This window comes from Dermacentor andersoni, chromosome 4 (genome assembly GCF_023375885.2).
Source record: "Dermacentor andersoni chromosome 4, qqDerAnde1_hic_scaffold, whole genome shotgun sequence".
Lineage (NCBI taxonomy): Eukaryota > Metazoa > Arthropoda > Arachnida > Ixodida > Ixodidae > Dermacentor > Dermacentor andersoni.
This window is the reverse complement of record NC_092817.1, coordinates 53910075-53929511: the sequence shown is the minus strand read 5'-3', so window position 1 is coordinate 53929511 and position 19437 is coordinate 53910075. Positions and strand designations below refer to the sequence as shown.

Below are 19437 nucleotides of genomic sequence, written 5' to 3'. Positions count from 1 at the left end.
AGACGGAGAAACTGCTTTCAGGAGGGACACAATCCCCGCCTGCCTCAAATGGGATGTGAAAGGAAGGGTGCACGGAGGAATCGGAGGAATGGCACTAAACAAGAGGATATAGGGAAGAGGAGGATGCAAAAGTTATGTTCATTTCACAATTTTTACGAGCTTTGAAATACTGAGACAACGTCAACGCAAGTACCCAATTGTTGCTGCAGTAGTAGTAGTAGTAGTTGTTGTTGTTGTTCTTGTTCTGAAAAATTCTGGCGCATACCCACAGTGTGCGATTTGCCATGAATCTGGTGATTTAGCGTTTGGGCAACGCTCCTTTTTCTTTTCTTGGCCATTTACTAATGTCGCATTGTCTTTCTGAAGGATCGCGCCACGAGCCTTTTCAGTACACATCACGGCAATGTGGCTGCATGATATAAACGGTATACGTCCGCCACATTGCCGTGATGTGTACTGAAAAGGCTCGTGTCGCGATCCTTTAAAAAGACAATGCGACATTAGTAGAAGGAATCCTGTACATGCTCATCGAGCCCGCTTCGTTTGCTTTCACCTACTTTGTGAACAAACTCCTGCGTACCACACTACTACTATGAGTAACGTTCATTTACCGATTGCAAGAGGTTACTTTCCCAATTTCTCACATTATCCTCCTCCTTATGTCATCATGCAAGATGGTGCCGGTGACACTATCATAAGATGGTGTCGGTTGACACAATAATTGGAGATCACGGGGGGGAGGTCTCCTCCCGGCAATGAACATAAATAGGCTTACTATTACGATTTTCTTCTTTAGAGCCATCAAGAATGAGTAAGGCGCAAGACAATTCGGGCAGAAAGCATATTGTGAGCTGAGAGTGGTGAATTCACGCCACGTCTTTGCTGCAGCCCGAGCTCATGACTGGCTGCTACTTACCTTCGGCCCAGAATGAAATAGGCTTTCATTACCATGCCGTGAAAGTTTTTTCTATGCATTCATGACAGGTAACGGCGGTGTTCTTTCACAATACTCAAGCTCTCCTGCTACAATAAATCTGTGTCGGCTATCTATACTTACAGGCTTCCGCACGACTGTACTAGTCAAGTGCCTTTGCAAAGATCCAAGCTCATAATAGCGACCCTCCGAAGTCTCGCCTGCTGGACAGAGTTTATGAAGTGTTACAACCGCAGGCATACATCGAACACTTAAGAAGATGTATACACCGTTACCGAATGAGCAAGCTTAACTTTTAGAACACTAGCAAAAGTAACAGCAAGTGATCGATGTATTTCACAGTGATGTCCATAAAACCTTGCACCACACAGGCTGCGCAAAAGAAAAAGAAGCCAAGTCCCAGTTTTTTAGTGCCATATAACTGCACGCGGTGGTTTGTATGGATAATATTGCCGAAAACGGTTTCCCCAATAATCACTTCCGACGCAAAATAGCAAGGGTGAACAATATATAGAATCGCTATAGGTTTTCTATACGGTGAAAGACTCGCGCATTTTTTAACATTTCTGCGCTATCGGCAGAGTATTGCAAGATATAAAAAAAAATGCGAATGACCAATTCGCCAAAGAAATAAAAAATGTAAGGCAATTGTGGGGTGGTGGGCGGATGTGATGATATACTTTTCGCGGGTATGTACGCGTAGGGTAAACAAATTGTCCGCGCGCCGTTTGAACGGGGTACACTTGAATCGTCAGATGCCGAGACTGCTGAGTAGTTTGCACTGCTCCCGCCGGATGTCAAGGACGCTGGTTTCCCGTTCTGCAGTAATTGTGATCCTGTATTGACCCTGTCCCGGCTCGGTCGAGTTGGGGACGCTCCTGGAAGTCAAACAAAGCAGCTCGTCTAATAGGAGCAACTTTGGGAGGGGAGTGGTTCTGCATTATGACGACCCGCGTCGGATTCGATACGAAAAAGAAGCACGGAAGCGAGGATGGGCACTGACTTCCAACTATATTAATAAACAATATTGTATGTATATTAGGAGTGTGCAAATATTCAATAGTTCGAATACGAAACGAATATTCTTTGCTATTCTAGTATTCGTATTCGGTTCGACAATGCACAATTCGAAATTTTCCAATATTCGTTTGCGTTCGAATATTCTACACTCTGAAAAACACCTCGGAGTCTCGAGGAAGGGACGCCGATACTAGCGGTGAGTGTTGCGAATGATTTTGCTGCAGGAGTGCCGCGGTTTTTGCGAAGACGCATCAGTCCCGGAGCGAATGTGCGGGACAAATAACCTGGCTAATTTGTGCTTATTTAATAAGAATGCCTCACGTTTAAGCATCTTACATACGAATTTGTCGTCTCGATTTAGACGACAGAACTTGTTATTTGGTTAGTCTCACCGCGTTGCATTCAGTTTAAACAATGTGAGGTGTATCAGACTTCTATCGTTCAATGAACACGACAATCTGTGTACATGTGATGGCGCACTGTTTTTTGTTTCATTACTGTCGTTGTCATGATGCTGCAGCTAACTGACATCAGTTTCTCATTTACAACCTTTTTAATTGAATGGGCATCTAGTGTCGAGCAGTATCGCATGCATCTATCGAATAACTAAATAACCCTCGTTCTTTATTTATTTTTTTACTAGACAGGCTTTATGCAATCTTTATGTGCCACTTTGTTTATAAATGACAAGATATTCGACATTCGATTCGATTTTCGTAGTCGTTTTTCTCGAATATTCATATTGGATTCGATTCGGAAATTTCACAATTCCAACACCCTTATGCCCAGTCTACTGATTCCATGCATAAAAAAAAAGCAAGTTAGAAACATTCAGCAAGAAGGAAAGCAGGAAACGAAGGTAATTAAACAATGAAGTCAGGAAAATATTGCCTGACATATGGCAGCAGCTCCTCTAGTAGAAAGCAAATCGTTCGCTTTATTCGATCAACTGCCCCAACCTTCAACCATATGCTTCAACCATAATAATTCACGAATCATGTCCGTGTGCGCACAAGAAGTGGTGAAGATTGATGCCCGCATTCGCAGAAGTTTTTACGCTGTGACTGTTCGTCAGAGCAGGTATACAGCATGCACGTCCACAGCCCTGCGTAACTATGCTAAAGTGCGGCGAGCCAATGGCAAGCAGTATTTACGAACGAAGAGTTTTGAAAATACGGACACATGGAATGGGGGGCTTGTACTCACAAAGCACTCCGTACGCTATAATGGTTGTTAGTAAGAACAGACGCCGGGCAATCATCGTCGCTTGTGTATTAGCAAAGGTGGCCGGCCGATGACAAAATGTTCTTAAGAGCAAAACACTATTAATTCGACCTTCGGGGCCAAATTCACAGGGAAAGTTACGGCGAAGGCAACGCTGTACGCACCCTGTCCTGGCGAAATGCGTCCAAAAGCCGATGATGGCCTCGCTGGCGTGGCGCCAAGTGGCCATTTCGACAGGTCTCAGAAAGTGTGCGCCGAACACGAGTCGCAACATGTCGCCTGCTTTGGTCGCAACGGCATTGGCTTCTGTGTTTGTAGAGACGAGGTAGCGAAAGACACGGTTGCTGCCGGCCGAGGCAAGCAGCCGGCCCATATCACGGACGGGGCATATCACCAGTAGGTCCGCCAGGAGCTTGGTAAGGGCCGTCATTTCCAAGTGGTTAACCTGAAAGATGTTAAGTGTCAGTCAGTCGCAGTCAGTCAGTCGCAATCAGTCAGCCACAGTCAGTCATTCACAGTCATAGCCGAGCCAAGCCAGGCCAAGTCAAGTCAAGCCAGCCAGCCAGCCAGCCACTAAGTCAAGTTAGTCGGTCAGTCGGACGGCACATGGCTGACAAATTCCTGAACCAAGGCGTTTATGAGTAAAGAACTTCTTCTGACAGAATCACTCCAGTGCCGGAACTGCCTGCTTGCACAGGCGCAGGATTCATGTATAGCACTAAAATAAACATAAAAAAGAACTTAGCAGCACTAACTCTCTAAATATGAGATATAATACTCAGATTCTGATGATTGTGGCGTCTCCACAGTTAGCAAAGTGATGTTTTCATACCTCGCGTTTCTATGCCGTACAAACCCACGATTTAGTGCACTGTGACGCGCTCGCGTACGCTCAACACACCTCGAGTTTTCTGTTATATACCTCTAAATGTGGATGAAGTCCGCGTATGCACAGAAATGCACGAACGATAGAGGAGTCAAACCACTGCCTTCCAGCACAGCAACCTAATGCATTATCCATTAGGCCACGCATCAGGCCACGCATTAGGTCATTAGGCCACGCACGCTTCTTTCGTACCAAAGTCGCTGTTTGAATTGTCTAACGTGTGCGTAACGTCCCAGTTTCTCCCATTCTTCCCTCGTGACCGATAGCTTTATGAGAGGCTGTGTTAGACTGCACTGCCTTCGGTATCAGCCCATATATTATGTTAGATATCTCCACGGTGGATGAAGTTAGTCTATAGTGCTATGGGCATTAAAAGCAAAAGAAATAGTTCATGTCCACTGGCCAATAGTGATAGCAAAGGGACTGGACAATGACAAACGTTTCCTAAAAAAATAAGGTTTTGCAAACTTCGCCTTATACATACTTGTGCTAGAAATGCTTTGGCAAACTGGTTCATGTTTTTGCATGTTCGCTTATTACCTTCGCGTATTTATGCACAACAGCCTTCAAGGTGTCGCCGCTTATGTTCATTGCCTGGAGGATTGTAATGGCGGCCCTCCTCGTTTCAGAAAGTCGTTCTTGCTGTACGACGACCAGGCGAGCGAACAGCGTGGCGAGCGGACCCTCGTCGTCCATGTGTCCCAGCAGAATTTCAACGCCGGTTATGCGCTCCTACAAGCCGGGAAACAGTGCGTTAGTGGATATACTTAGCACACCTGCTACTCCTCCGTCGTTACCGCAATGCTTCGGTCCCCATTTAGTTTGCGGGTGCCAGCTAATCCGAACCACCATGCACATGCGCAGCGTATTTCTGCTAAGGGATGCATATGAGCTCCCGTTATCCTCTAAGTGAGTACTTATTAAATACTGACAAATTGTGGCTAACATCCTGCATCACTTCTCCTGTCACATCAAGCGATCGATAAACAGGAAAATGTGCAGTTCTCCTTCAACGTACAAATTATTTAAGCTTGATACTATTGTCTTTCAACAACGACTAAAGAACGTAAGATAATTTTATTTAAGATGTTCTTGTAAGCAGCTACATGGCCTTTTTCTGCTGTTTATTGGTTTGTCTTCTTACATAATAAGTTCCGTAATTGTTATTTTTAATATGGATATTCATTATATGTATGTCATCATATGTATGGTTTAGTGTCATAGCTTGTATTTACATGTATTGCCGCATTTTATAAACTACATTGCTATTTACACTATGTTGCATGATTCCTCGCGGAGGGCTATGACCATTCAAGCAGCCGTAACGCATCTTTTACGATGACGTCATCGCCACCAAGTTTGAACGTTAACAAACTGGGGAGCTAAGAACCACGCAGGCCCAGCGAGAAATTTGAGGTGTACAGTAGGGGCATTAAAACGGCAGTATGGGCAGTATAGATACGAGTGACGACATTGGTGGCTGTCCCATTTGACATTAATGGTGCAGATCATGCAATACATAGACCATGTGTAGACCAATACGTAGACCGATACGTAGATCATACAGTACGTCTTGCGTAACAGAACGGCCACCGCGGGGTGCGACAACGAGCGCGCTCGCTGAGATCCTGCGGCTCGCTGAAGACAACAGCGTGCTCTGACTGGTATTTGAGAGTGATGTGCCTCAAGGCCCGATCGCCAAAATACGACAAACAGGTCGTCTACTCCTCGAGTTGCATGCCCTTGGGGTGTGTCGCCACCACGGTCGAAGTTCGTTACGTTAGGAGTCCTTTAAACGTGAGTCCGGAGTGTGCCATCCATCGCTTAACCGATGTGCGCGCTGCCCAACGTTATAAACGTTGCGTGCTGCCGACGTACTCGCACGAGCGAACATGACGTTTTTTCGACCCTCGGAAATTGTGTGATTGTCGTCGAGATAAGTGCGAAAGAAAATCTTCTACTCATGGTCCCTAAGTGCGAGAACAGCCGCGCGTAGCTATCTAGTACACTGTAGCACAGCGAAGGGACCAGACGCCGTGAACGCAACCGTAAGCTAAGAGATACCATCCGAGTTTGGCACGTGATAGGTGCCAAAATTGGAAGTAGTGGCGTACACGTGAACTTCCAAAATCAAATTTGAACTGCGAGCCATCGTGACATTCAGTAGGCAAAGCGTCGTGGGCACCACCCTGCTCCGTCGTAGCCGTCGCAGTTCATTGCATTGGAGAAGGGCCGGGCGATCTTTGATTGCCAATAACTGCGCTTCTGCTGAGTGCATTGAAAGTCTCTTTGTGGCAAATTATTTCTAAAACAGGCTGTTTTAACGTGAAATGCATTTCTTGATTTCGATAAAAAGTAATTCGGGATTCTTTTAACACGGAAGCAGGGAAACAATTGTACGCAGGCAACCCACACCGGGAACCTAGCTACACACTGTAATCGCGATGCTCAGGCACGCCGGAATTTGCCAAAACAAAAATAAAGACGACAAGAGTGATTTACGAATTGGTAGTCATAGCTTCACTGGGTGCAGAAAAAGTGTTCGAATGCACCGTCCATCTCTTTGTAATCCGTGGAAATTGATTGAATTGCTGGTGCGCGGAACAATGATGCGGTCTAAGGGAAGGGGGGGTTTTATCGCTATTGTACTATCCTATCTTTTACAGATCTCATTATGAAGATGCGGGAAATAATAAACAGCTGCTAGTCGCACTTTGTCATGTAACCTTGTGTATCACACTCTTACTCGTGTGGTGCTTTTCAGTGAGCGCTTCCTCAAACTCAACATGAACCAACTAGCCCCATTTATTGTTCTGTACTTTTTAGCCCTACCTTCCCCTCAAATGTACCATCACAGACAGACAGACAGACAGACAGACAGACAGACAGACAGACAGACAGACAGACAGACAGACAGACAGACAGACAGACAGACAGGACAGACAGGACAGACAGGACAGACAGACAGGACAGACAGACAGACAGACAGACAGACAGACAGACGGACGGACGGACGGACGGACGGACGGACGGACGGACGGACGGACGGACGGACGGACGGATGGACGGACGGACGGACGGACAGCACGCGCACCTTTTTCTGTATCCATTGTCGTGGTGGAGACGGAATGACACCAGTGAACGATGGGAAAAAAAGAGGTGGAGCGGCCGTCTTTGCGAAGAGCCGCTTGTCTATCGCACGCAGGCACCTGATGTCTGGTCTGGAGCCATTCATGCATCGCAACCTTTTCGCCTGGTCGACCACGCGGCGACCTTTAAACTTCGTGTTGTCTGGGTATCTGGAACGCGAAAGTCATATTGCAGAAGTTTGGTTCACATCTCGTCAGCGACAGATGCCAAGATGCAGATCACCGGTGTCGACAATGTACAAGGTCTGATAGCTGTTATATCGCCACGTTGTACAGACTGTTAGATTGATAGGGTAGCACGGAATAAAAGGGTTATTTGTCATGTTATAAAATGCTTCAGCGATGTATATCCTCAAGACTTGTAGGACTGAGTAAATGATGCCACAAAAGCGATAAGTACTGTTGTTATAAGGTACAGATCGCACCCCTTCTGGCTTCACAATTAATCAGATATAGCATGTAGAGTAGCAATGGAAGGAAAGCGCAATCGAGGACGGCCATGAATTAGGTGGCGTTCTGAAATCCTGAAATTGAAAGGAGTGATATGCAATCAGCTGGCACAAGACAGGAATAATTGGAGATTGCTGAAGAGGCCATCCACCTTCAGTGGACACAAATAGACTTATGATGATCAGTATGTAGAGTACATACTGGTTATCAGGAAGGCTCGGTGTCGTAAGAGTCCCACCGCCCCGCAGCTATGAAGGCAAGACGTTCCTACGGCGCGAAAGTTCCTACGTTTAGGTACATGTCCTTAAAATCTGCAATGGTTATGCTGAGCTTAGCCTTTTCCGGTACGGACAGAAGGGGCCATACTTTGTACCATACCAATTTCCTGTTAAATTATTTTCTCCCTTCGTTACTGGCTCGAACGCTACTGAATCGCCATTATCCTCCTCTGAAACAGGGCGGTGACAAACAGAAACCCAGTCGTCTTGAGCTCATCCGGTTTTACCACCTCTATCGCAGTATAGCATTCTGCTCAGCTCTCTTTGAGCTTTTCTTTCTTCATTAAAACCTCTATCACTGTATTGTACAGTTACCTATGCATGCAACGACTTCTATTCTATTCATTTGTTTTCTGCCTCCCCCCACCCTCCCCACCAATACTGTAAACATCTCTTTCCTGTCTCGACTGCTGACCAGTTAATACTTCCACCCGCTTTAAACACCAGTGCTTCTGGAAAGTGCATGTTCCTTACAGGTCTTGCTGGGCGAATATCATGGCATTCCATTGCGATGTGCTGAGTCGTTCCCGAGCTTTTGCTGCAGTAGATATATACCGCGTCTTGCGGCGCATATTTGTTTCAATACGTTCTTGTCTCCGGGCAGCAAGGTCATGCCTCAAATAGCAAGGCAATTTGCGCTATTTTACAAATTTTCATTCATGATTTCTGTCTTGCTGTATTTAATTAAATCTCCATGAATTTTTTTGTTTCAACCCTTCGCGTCCAATTTGCCCTCTGTTTCTCCCACTTTATTTTTTATGATCCATGATTGTCGACTTACCCTTTCAATTACCTTGTAATTGGTTGCCAACTTGTTTGACCTCTTCTTCCATTCCGTGTCCATCCGTTTAAGGCACAGATCACGTATGCACATCCCTTTCCTCCTTTTTGTAAATGTGAATGTGATCCCTTTTTGTGAATGTTCCGGAGTCTTTCTTCAAAACAAATTTCGCTCTGCGCTTCTCTGACTTCAAAAGAAGGCCAACCCATATCACCTTGCAATGCCTCATTTGTAATTTTATAATATGCCCCCAATGCCATTCATGATTACTGAATAATCGACATTTGGTTAGTTTCCCATCCTAAAAGATATTTGAATTTAAGCACAAAACTACGTTTTCGAGCCCTAGCGTTGGGACCATTACTCCCTTTCAAATTCCTCACTCCACCTCGTGTTTATTGTAGACCCAAAGTGCTCAATGTTTCAACATTGCTGGATTCCGCTTTCTCTTATATACCTCAGATTATCTTAGTGGACGTTTAATTACGTGTCTCCTACATCTGTGTGTACGCCCAGGTATTTATATTGCTTGACTATGGGTATGACTTGCTGTTGGATTAATACCACTCATTTGCTCGTCTCTTCAGTAAAGCTCACAGTTCCGTATTTCTTTCCTCTAAACTTAACGCCTAGATTTGTCACTGCGCTGCCGCACATATTCGCAAGTCTCTGTAAATCTATTGCATTGTCCTCTAGTAGCACTATGTCATCTGCATACATCAGCGTAGGGAACTTCTCTCTCAAGGCGGTGAGGCCAGCAACCCCTAGCAAGTTACTCGGCCCACGAGTTTCTCCGTGCTCTGGCGACAGCGGCGCAAACTCCGCTCGGACAGCATGACATGAGCGCTAGAAATGACTGACTGGAGAGCGAGTGTGCATTTTGCCAGATACGAAAAAAAAGAAAAAACCCGTCCGGCAGCTAAACTGAACAAAAAAAGATGGCAAAAGAAAGGAATCGTTACAAAATGCAGTCCCCGCTCTGCAGGCGTTTTACGTGGAACACATAACTGCATTGAATATGGCGAATAAGTTGAGCGGAAGCCCGCGAGCTGGAGGAAAGTGCATAAAAGAGAAAAATTGACGCCCACGCGAATTATAACATGAAGCTACAGCGGAAACCCGTACGGGTTTCTCAGAAAGGAAGCCTCGCAGCCGAAGAAAAATTCGTCCTGGTCTGGGATTCAAACGTGGTACTAACGCCATTCAGGAGCGATCGCTCTACCATCTGAGATAAGCAGGAGGCTTGCGGATCGCAGAGCGAGGGCGAATGAATCGACGACTCGAGCCACTTAGACAATGAATATGGCAAATAAGTTGTGGGGAAGCCCACGCAAAGTGGAGGAAAGTGCACGAAAGGGAACAATTGACAACCACCCGAACTGTAGCGTGAACCTACAAAGGAAACCCCCCATACAGGTTTCTCTCCCTTTCATAACTGCGTTAATCAAATACCTGGTGAATGGGCTGCCGCTCATCAGGATCGCTCGGTGGGGCACCACGGCCGCATCGGCGACGCCAGCCGCCCTGCTGAGGAGCAGGTGCCCGGCAGCCGCTGCACCCGCGCCGTAGCCCACCAGCACGAGGTTGGAGACGTTGCCGCCGAAGCTGCCGATGTTGTGGCGCGTCCATTCGAGAGCCAAAAGCTGATCATACAGGCCCACGTTTCCGGGAGCATTGCCGGTGCCGTCGTTCAGAAATCCAAGCGCCCCGAGACGGTAGTTGGGCAGCACGACGACGACATCACCGTACGCGGCCAAGTACCTGCAACGAAAACCATTTGAATACGATATAAGTGTGTACACCAAACTCTACAAGTTAGTCTGTCTCTTTCTTTAAGGGGCATCGGCCATTAGAGGAATGTAAGATGTGCCACCTGCGGAGGATTGACTAATTTCTTGGGAACTTAAGCTGATTGCGACAGCTCTCATTTGCCGATAGCTGTTTCGGGTCCTCGACATGCTAGGATGTGGCTGGAATCGTCATAGTTTACCTTGACCACATGCGGCTTCGCAGCCATACGCGAGTAAAAACGGTACATCTTATATATGTGCGTATTTCGCATTTCTCTAGAAAACCGGAACTCTTTCGCCTCTAGATAACGGTAACATACTCTAAGTATATATAGTGTGACTTAAAAATAATGCTCGTGTTAGGCTTAAAGTTTGCATCGATGCTAATTAAATTTGCAGGCGCTGACAATTCGTAATGGCAGTGCGCGTGTAAACTTCGTGTAAATCATACTGCATTAAAATGCAGTATGGTTGACTGCATAGAAATTTTAATGAGACCATTTTTTCACCTAAGAAAAAAGTTAGCTAAAACATTCAAGCCTGCGCTGCTTTTAGCGTTATTTAGGATAAAACCCAGTCAATGGTGCTATTGAGGTACGGCTGAACGTCGGTATAACGAATTCGATGCTACCCAAGAATTATTTCGCGAAGTAATAAATTCGATAGCAAGAAAGGAGGAAATTATTGCCCTGCGTATACAGTCATTGTAGGCAGGGAGAGCGTTGAGCACGTCTTACGTTCCTTCATGGGAGTGGCAAACCTTTCCACCGCTCAATGGCAGCCTCCACCTGAACTGAAACCTGACATATCAATATTTTAACAATACTTCCCCTAAAACTTCGTTAAGCCCGGCGAGGCGTTGGCTTGAGTTCGTTGCTTCGAGGTTTTCAACGCACCATGCTCTGTAAATATGTCAAATCAAATATTTAGTAAAATCTTGTTTCGGTAAATCATGGTTCGCCTGTATTTGACAGTATAGTTAAGAAAGACTAGTGCTTCCATATATGCAAAAATGCGAAAACATGCTCCTTTTCATAAATCACTATGTTCAGATTGCACATACCAGTCACGTTCGCTAACGGCGATCAGCACTACAGCTACGCTCACATCTGTCGGTTTTGACGCCATCGGCGCTTAAGCGCCATTCACTTGCACATGCATCGCATGCAAGAACGGTATACGCGCAGGCCAGTGGCCACATTGGGAGCGTGATCCGCCAGGGTGGCTTAGTGGCTTTGGTGTTGCGCTGCTCAATACGGAGCGCGCGGCATTAAACACCAGCTGCGGCGGGTGCACGTTAAAGGACACAAGGTGGTCAAAATGAACCCGGTGTTTTGACACGTAGAACCCCGGAATTTAATTAGATTTTAGTTGGGAGCGTACTTTCCGTCGTACAAAGGGTGCCTGTTGCCGCCCGTCTGGAAGAAGCCATCATGGAGAAACACGAGCACGGCCTTGTTGGCGCAGTCGCGAGAATTGCACTCGCGCGACGTCGTCCAGATGCTGAGGTGCAGGCAGTCCTCCGAGACTGCCGACAACGACTTGTCGGGGGAACTCTGCACGCACGCCGGCTTGGGCCCAGTCGCGTCGATCAGCAAGCCCTGTGCATCGAGCTTGCCAGTGTTTCTTGCTGAAGATGCCGGTTAAGCTCCGGCGTACCTTGCACCTAATACAGGGTTATCTGAACGACGACTGTTGTCTGTCATTGAAAATTGTGCATGGATTTGAGAGAGAGACAATTCTTGCCGGAGAAAATTTATAGCCGTGTGAACAGAAATTGTGGGATAATTTCCATTTCGGTAATTAAAGAATGATTACTCATAAATGTAGAGTGAAACACTGATGACATATCGCAAATGCGGAATTGAAGCCGCAATAAAAGTTGTGCTAAGTCAGTGTTGCGCTAAGTTGGAATCCTGACGCTACATCACTTTTTGAGGTATTCAGACTTAGACTTGCGAAGCCCCCAGTGCGTTGGCGCTGAGCTCAATATTTCTATGGGAGGCTTTCACGGTGCATCGCAGGCAGCAATGCTGTGAAACGCAATATTTTCTCTCTGTCGTATAAGCCGGATGTCTTTCTGTTGCCACAAGGACAGTTCTGTTGTGACGATTAAATACAGTCCATACAAGACGTCAGGCTTACAACGCATTACGGTAGTATATCGAGAATAGCGGCCTCAAAGTCAGCAATATTGGCACCGCGCGCAAGAGAAAAAAAAAAGCAACGCGAGTTTGGCTAGTTTGGATTCTGCGTGTGTCGCACTGCCGCTAACGCTGTTCTTGCTTACGCCAAGCAGCTTGCGTCTGCCATTTCTGAAACTCCGTATTCTTTGCTGTCGCTTTTTAAACTGGGACATGGCTTTATTCTACACTAGAGCGAGATAGAGTTTCACTCAAGGCAAGCACACCCGTCTGACATCGACGCTGTAGTCCGTGAAGGTACGCCGGAATCGCAGCTCTCCGACAGGCGGGTGGGCGTACGGCACGCCAAGGAAGGCGTACACGTCCATGTAGCCGAACACCTTGTGACTGAGTCCCTGGACGCGACCGAATCGACCGCTCACGACCACGTTCTCCACGCCGGAATTGGGGGGCCTGCTGACGAACATGGTGAGGCTCAGGATGAGCACCGCAATGGCCAGGACGGTGGCCACCGCACACGCCAGATCGGCCACCGTGATGTAGCGCCTGCAAAGCCGCGACACACGACACTACTGCAGAGCATAGTGGCAAGCCATTAACGGGTTCCAAAAAACTAAGATTTCGGGCTTAAAATTAAGGCTGCCGTAGTGGAACGATCCGCAGTTAGTTTGACCACTTGGCGTCATTTTGCGCGCACTTCATCTAACGATAGCCATGGAACAGGGCTCGTATTCACAAAAAGTTCTTGCGCTGAAATATTGAGACATAATGCCAGCCAATCCCCATCTAGGACATAAATTTCGCTAAGTTCACCGGCCCATGGCAAACATTTACGGGCGAAAGGCTTTGTGAATTCGGGCCCAGTTGTCTAAGGCGCGAAAGCGTTGCGCTCAGAATTTATTGCACACACACACACACACACACACACACACACACACACACACACACACACACATATATATATATATATATACGACGCCATTCACAGCGCTGATACCCAAGCCAGCGCTACGGCTATATGGTGCTCTACTACACTACTTTCTCTACCTCACTTGAAGGTTGCCGCTCGTTTACAAAAAAAAAAAAATACGTATGTGTAGTTCTCTTCCCCCCCCCCCCCCCTCCCGCCGCCACCTTTCCCGTTTCCAGCGCTTCAGATAATCTAGCCGGCTGCGTCGCTGGACACGACACCGTATACTCACGTTGGATTTATGTGCGCCGCGACGGAAGAGTACATGCTCCAGAAGCTCTGTGCCTGAGCCGACCGCATCTGCGTGCTCTTAGCGACGGTGGACTTCGTCGAGTCCTGAGTCTTGTCGCGGGTTACCTCGGCCGCCGCCATGGCGTCTAGCGTCGGCGAGCGCGGCTTGCTGGCCCTGCGAGAGTGCCGTTCGGCCGTCTTGCTGACTGTGAGCCTCGTACCATCAAGCGTGCTCGCCATCTTCCTTTCTTCTTCGTCTTCTTATTCTTCTTTTTCTTCTTATTTTTCATCTCTCCTCACGCGCGCACATGACCACGGTGTACCTATAGTAACGCGTTGCAGGGCTAAAGTATTAAACAAACGTGGCTCTGAAAAGCAGATGAAACTGGGTTACGAGCACCGAAAACTAATAGTCGCGAGAGACTTCATAGTGGGACGTCGATTGACGTAAATTTAGGCAATGAAACGGCCATTAACTATTCTCAGGACATCGTCACCGATTACGTCTTCGCTCGAGCAGTGCTCAAAAACTCGGAACTGCAAAACCGTAAATATGTAGCAGCCTGCCTGAAACGGAATTATTGCGACGCTATTGCTTTACCTATGCTACATATATTCTATTTTCTTTGAAGCTTTTAGCTTCCTCGGCTTGGACGTCATAATCTCATAAATGGCAAGAATCCTCCACAATAAAAACACTTTTGCAAAAGCGCGCAGCGAGTGAACTGAGAAGAAGAAAACGAAGCGAACAACCGGGTGGCTGTTTAGTCTCTCAGCAGCTTTCGAACTCTGATATAAAGAAAAAAAGAAACAGCAAAGAGCTAAAGTGCGTTAAGGTAAGTAGAAGCAAAATTATATTTTTTCTACTGCTCCAAGAAGCATGTTCCGTATATGCAAATCAGACAAACGTTGACATTGGTCCCAACAGGGCGTATAGTGGGTGATGCAGAACTCTTATTGTGGAATGCAGTGTGCACGTTCAGTAGTTGGAAGTAGCATTTGTCGGCAGGCTGTAGCGTTTATTCTTCGTTACAGGGTCTGCAACGAGCAGGAGGAGGCATTCTCGGACGTCCGCAGCCTGATCGCGTCACTCTATAGGTACGCCGCAATGCGAGTGTTCCCACATCTTGTTTCCTGCTGGTTCCTCATATATACCGGTTGTCCTACGTAACTTGAACCAAGCTTTAAAATTATACAAATACCGCGTAGCTGAAGAGGCTTGCGCCCTCTAGCGCAATCCTTCTGCTGTGACGTAGCGTTCCTTTGAGAACAATGGAAACACACGCAGCGTTGGGTTGGAGTTTCCCACACGCAGTTTCCAGCAATGCCTAAACACGGTCTAGCGAGTGGAGGAAGCAAAACTGGAAACGCGCGATTGAGATTTGCGATAACGCTTGCGCACGCTTATCACGAGGCAAAAGTCGCGCTCGTTCATGGAGTTTGATTTGAGAACATTCCCAAGCTTGGGCATTGGACTAAGACATAGAGTTCGGCGTGCAACGCTCAGACAAGCGTTCCGTGGCGTTTGGATAGTCATTTAATTTTCATCGCACGCCTAGCGGCAGCTGTCCGCGTCACTGGTGTGACAAATGAAAGAGTTGCAGCGTCTTCTTTTTGGTGCAAGGGGCTGAACAAAGCGTCTGGGAAGGGCGTTGATATAGTTCGCTATGTGACGACTCCTTATACAATGTGGCCTGGCGGTGTAACGCACTCAGTGTTAAACCTTGAGGTGCCTTAGCACAAGACCTCGCGGGCTTCAATGCAGAAGAAAACAACATTTAAACGCCGAGTGATGTCAGCACGTATTGTAATTGTGCATTACGCTCTAGACTCACTAGGGAAAATAAAGCGGTTCTCGTTGATTTTGCTTCCACGTCTTTACTTCCAAGTAAATCTATACAGAATGTGGCACCTCTCGCCACGCTGAATTTCTGGAGGATGTGCAGTTACACCCTAAACGTTCTTACATGTTTAAGGGTGCTGGTTTGTCCTATGGCTGAACCCTTGCCCTTAAGGCTATAAAGAAAGTAATGTAGACGACAGCTAGCCAAAACTATAATACTACATGTGTGGTGAGAGAAGCCATAGGTGAAATCATGTCTATTAGTTCCAGTCAGCTTATGTGCATCAACGTATCTGACACGACAATTTTATTGCTACAGCTATTGAAGTTTGTCATGCACTTTTCGTGTCATCTGACACAGCTGCATTATCATAAAAGGTCACCGTAAAAATAAACTCCTTCGTCCACATCAACAATTTTATCTTACTCCTTAAGGGTGAGGCTGCTATCTATCGGACAATGTGCCCTTCAAACACACGTATAAGCGTGTTAACATGTTTGGTGTGACATAGAGTGTCTACTAAGGAGTGCACGCAGAGGATTAATGTCGGATGGAAGATGACAATGCATCACTTACTTCCAACAGATGAGCGTTGAAGCAGTATTGACATATCTCGCTCCTAATCTTTCAGAGCTCTGAACAGGGAGCCGTGCAGGGGGGCGTATTCACGAACGATCACGTTCAGAGATATCACGTTCAGTGCGCGCTGATCAACCGGTTAATTTGAGCAAAACAAGTGGCGATGATTGGCTGGTTGAGCAAAACCACCTCGAATCGTCCAACGCGCGATAGTTATAGTTATGACGCGAAAGTTATAATATATCTTCAAAAGGGATCGTCCGAGAATACTACCCCAGCTAGCGAATTCACTGTTTGTAATCATCGCAGTGTAAACGTACATCGTTCTTTCATCAAGGATCCAAAAGGGCGAAAGACATCATCTGCGATGGGCGACAGCGCTGATCGAGAGGATCCAGCAATTTACTTGAGAGCCTATTACCGCTTGGTGCAGATGGCAGTGTCGGCAATGACTGTGGAAGTCACTGACACCGGTAAGTACTCGTGTATTATCAGCATACCTTTGTATTATAAGCATTTACTGAAAAGTATACTAGTCAATCGAACAGTGCATACATTCATTGAAATCACCCACGCAACACACAGAACACCATACGTTTCAATAAAGAGCAAGCTCCAAACAAGCGCCCGAACCATCAATAAAGCATTGCGTACCCTTCTCAGCAAATGTTGTGGTGGGTTTGCAACAGCTTCACTGGACATCCCTGTTGATAGGGACCGATAAGAGTTGATAAGGGTCCGATCCTGTTCTATAAGGTTGATAACGGCCCACAAGGGCCATAAGGGCTAATAAAGGCTAACGACAGGTATACTGGTCGGATCAAGTTTCATAACATTGATTATGACACCGGCCCGCGTGAGAGGAGCAAGTGGCACAATGATTACGCATACTTAGAGAGCTCCCCGAGGAGTTTCTGTGTAATTTGTTTGTTTACTAGTAATACAATGGTGTTGATGTGAAGGCAACTTCTGTTTTCAGCCAGACCTATAGAAAACGAAAAATACGTTGCCTCTGCGCTACAGTGTTACAGTAAGCTCCCGAGCACTTTGATCATAATGCATTCGTAATCAGCCACAAACACTATAACACAAGAGGAACAGACTTAGTGTCATGGAACAAGACAGACTGTAGTGCCAAATTTCATTATAATGCATTGACAGTAGTGTCCCAGTGGAACCAATAAGCTTCACTTCAGTGCTTATATATATATATATATAGATGGCGCAGGCTCAGCGCATCGATGCTAAACGAGCAATGCGTATGACATCCATGACGAAAATCAACTGTTTGCCTAAGTCACGCTCCGTAAACTTGGTTATATTTATGTGACATACTTATCCAGAACAGCCATCATTAACGCGTCGTAAGGTACTATAACCCAGCAAGAAAGGGATGGTGGGAATACAAAGTAGGCGTACTGCAATGACAGAATCAGCGGCTTACTTTATTTCCAAATTGTTTCTTTCCGAGGGTGGTAATTAGACAACTTACACATTTACCGCTATTGTACTTCAAATATACATTAGTGCCACAAGTTACCACCAAGTTATTTGACTTGTTTAACTGTTGAAGTAATGAAATAATAAAAATTAATTAATTGAGAGATAAATCAATATTATTATGCAGCTTCCCGCACATGTTAGATATATATATACCGGGTGTACTTGTGAATACTGTCACGTGGTAGTGGCGTTCTCAAGAAACACAGCAGCAAAACTGTCAATAGCTTGACTAACTTATTATTGGGCGAACATGTGCCCGCAAAAGCAAGTTACTCTCAAAGCACAACAATAGCGGCGAACTCAGTCGATGATTGTCCGAAATCTGAACTGCCGGTCACGCCCGTCGGCTTTTATACTTGAGTCATCAAATTTTCCAAAGCAATCACTGGTGCCCGCGTGTCTTCCAGAAAGTGCCACAAAATTCGCGTAGCGCATGCGATCAGATTACACAAGCTTCGGTAACAACAGACAACGCACAGAATCATCGATAATATTCCAGTAAGTTCCAGTCAAGTAGGCGCGTCTTGAGCTGAGCGATAACTTTTAAGTTGTTAATGAATGATATGCAGTTCCCGATAAAAGGACAAATAACTACACGTGTCAATACCGTCAGTATTGTTTTTAAATATAGCGCAGTTCTAGTCCTTGAGCTAAATTACTCGAATCGACAAAATCGAAATGCATAATTAAATCATTATCAAAGTTTAACTAATTAACGTCAAACTTCATATTGCAATTTCCGAATTGTAGCCGATGAAATTGCACGGCATATGCACTTGGAATGAATTCTGACGATGACACCAGTTTTCAGATATACGCTGTCAGTAATACGATGAAGATACGCTGCTGTTCCAGTTGCTGTTTTATCAAAGCGCCGTTTTATGCACTGAAGCACAAAAGTAACTGGAACGCTAGTGTATTTCATCGCACAGTTTCGAATGGATATCTCGAAACTGTTGTTATTTTCAGAATTCTTTTCAAGTGGATACTCCTTGCAAATTCACAGGCTACAATTAGTAAATTGATACATGCGCCGTAATCAGTTAATAAGTTAATTTACAAAATTGTGCTAATTAGTTTAATGCATGTTTTGATTTCTCGTCCGGATAAGGTCCGCCTCTTTGAATAATCCAGCTTCAAGGTTAGCATACTGTACTATCTGCCACAGGCGATACTTAAAAAAAATTTTGGTACCCCTCACTAGAACACCCGGCAGATATTAGGTAAAGCTTAGTCGAGTGATGTGTATTAACCCTATAAAGCTAACGACGTTGCGCATAACTGTATGTCATTTTCATTATACACAGCGTACAACCTCATCCAGTGTTTACGTTTACCCACCACGAGGGTCACAATTTGAATTTCGCTCAGTTTTTGTGTTTACGTTCTACTCAGCTCAGAAGCAAACACTTAGACAGCCGGATGCCCAGTTAGAGATGGTCTACGCAGCGATTTCACGAGGACCAAGACGATGTAAGATGTTTGTCAAGGAAAGAATTGTGATCAAAAGAGTATTCGCAGAGAATTACCACAAATATCTAGTTGCACCTAAGGTTTCTGTGCCACTATTGTTGCGTTGGCTCGTGCCCACTCTGGAGTACTGGCCGCAAATGGGCACATACACCCAGTGACACATACCGAATGGTTAAATCAG

At 45.9% G+C, this 19437-nt stretch overlaps 2 protein-coding genes across 2 annotated transcripts; both read right to left on the bottom strand.

Moving 5' to 3' along the window:
• Positions 1–1685: 1685 nt before the first annotated feature.
• LOC129386310 (cholinesterase-like) lies at positions 1686–12664 on the bottom strand. The gene is made up of 7 exons (XM_055074142.1): positions 12658–12664; positions 11896–12142; positions 10175–10483; positions 7159–7363; positions 4605–4796; positions 3343–3623; positions 1686–1812 (listed from the first exon to the last, which is right to left on the bottom strand). The coding sequence occupies exons 1-7, from the start codon at positions 12662–12664 to the stop codon at positions 1686–1688; spliced, it is 1368 nt and encodes a 455-aa protein (XP_054930117.1).
• A 61-nt stretch (positions 12665–12725) lies between these two features.
• LOC129386345 (uncharacterized) lies at positions 12726–14094 on the bottom strand. The gene is made up of 2 exons (XM_055074202.2): positions 13859–14094; positions 12726–13202 (listed from the first exon to the last, which is right to left on the bottom strand). The coding sequence occupies exons 1-2, from the start codon at positions 13996–13998 to the stop codon at positions 12908–12910; spliced, it is 435 nt and encodes a 144-aa protein (XP_054930177.1). The 5' UTR covers positions 13999–14094; the 3' UTR covers positions 12726–12907.
• Between the last annotated feature and the right edge of the window lie 5343 nt (positions 14095–19437).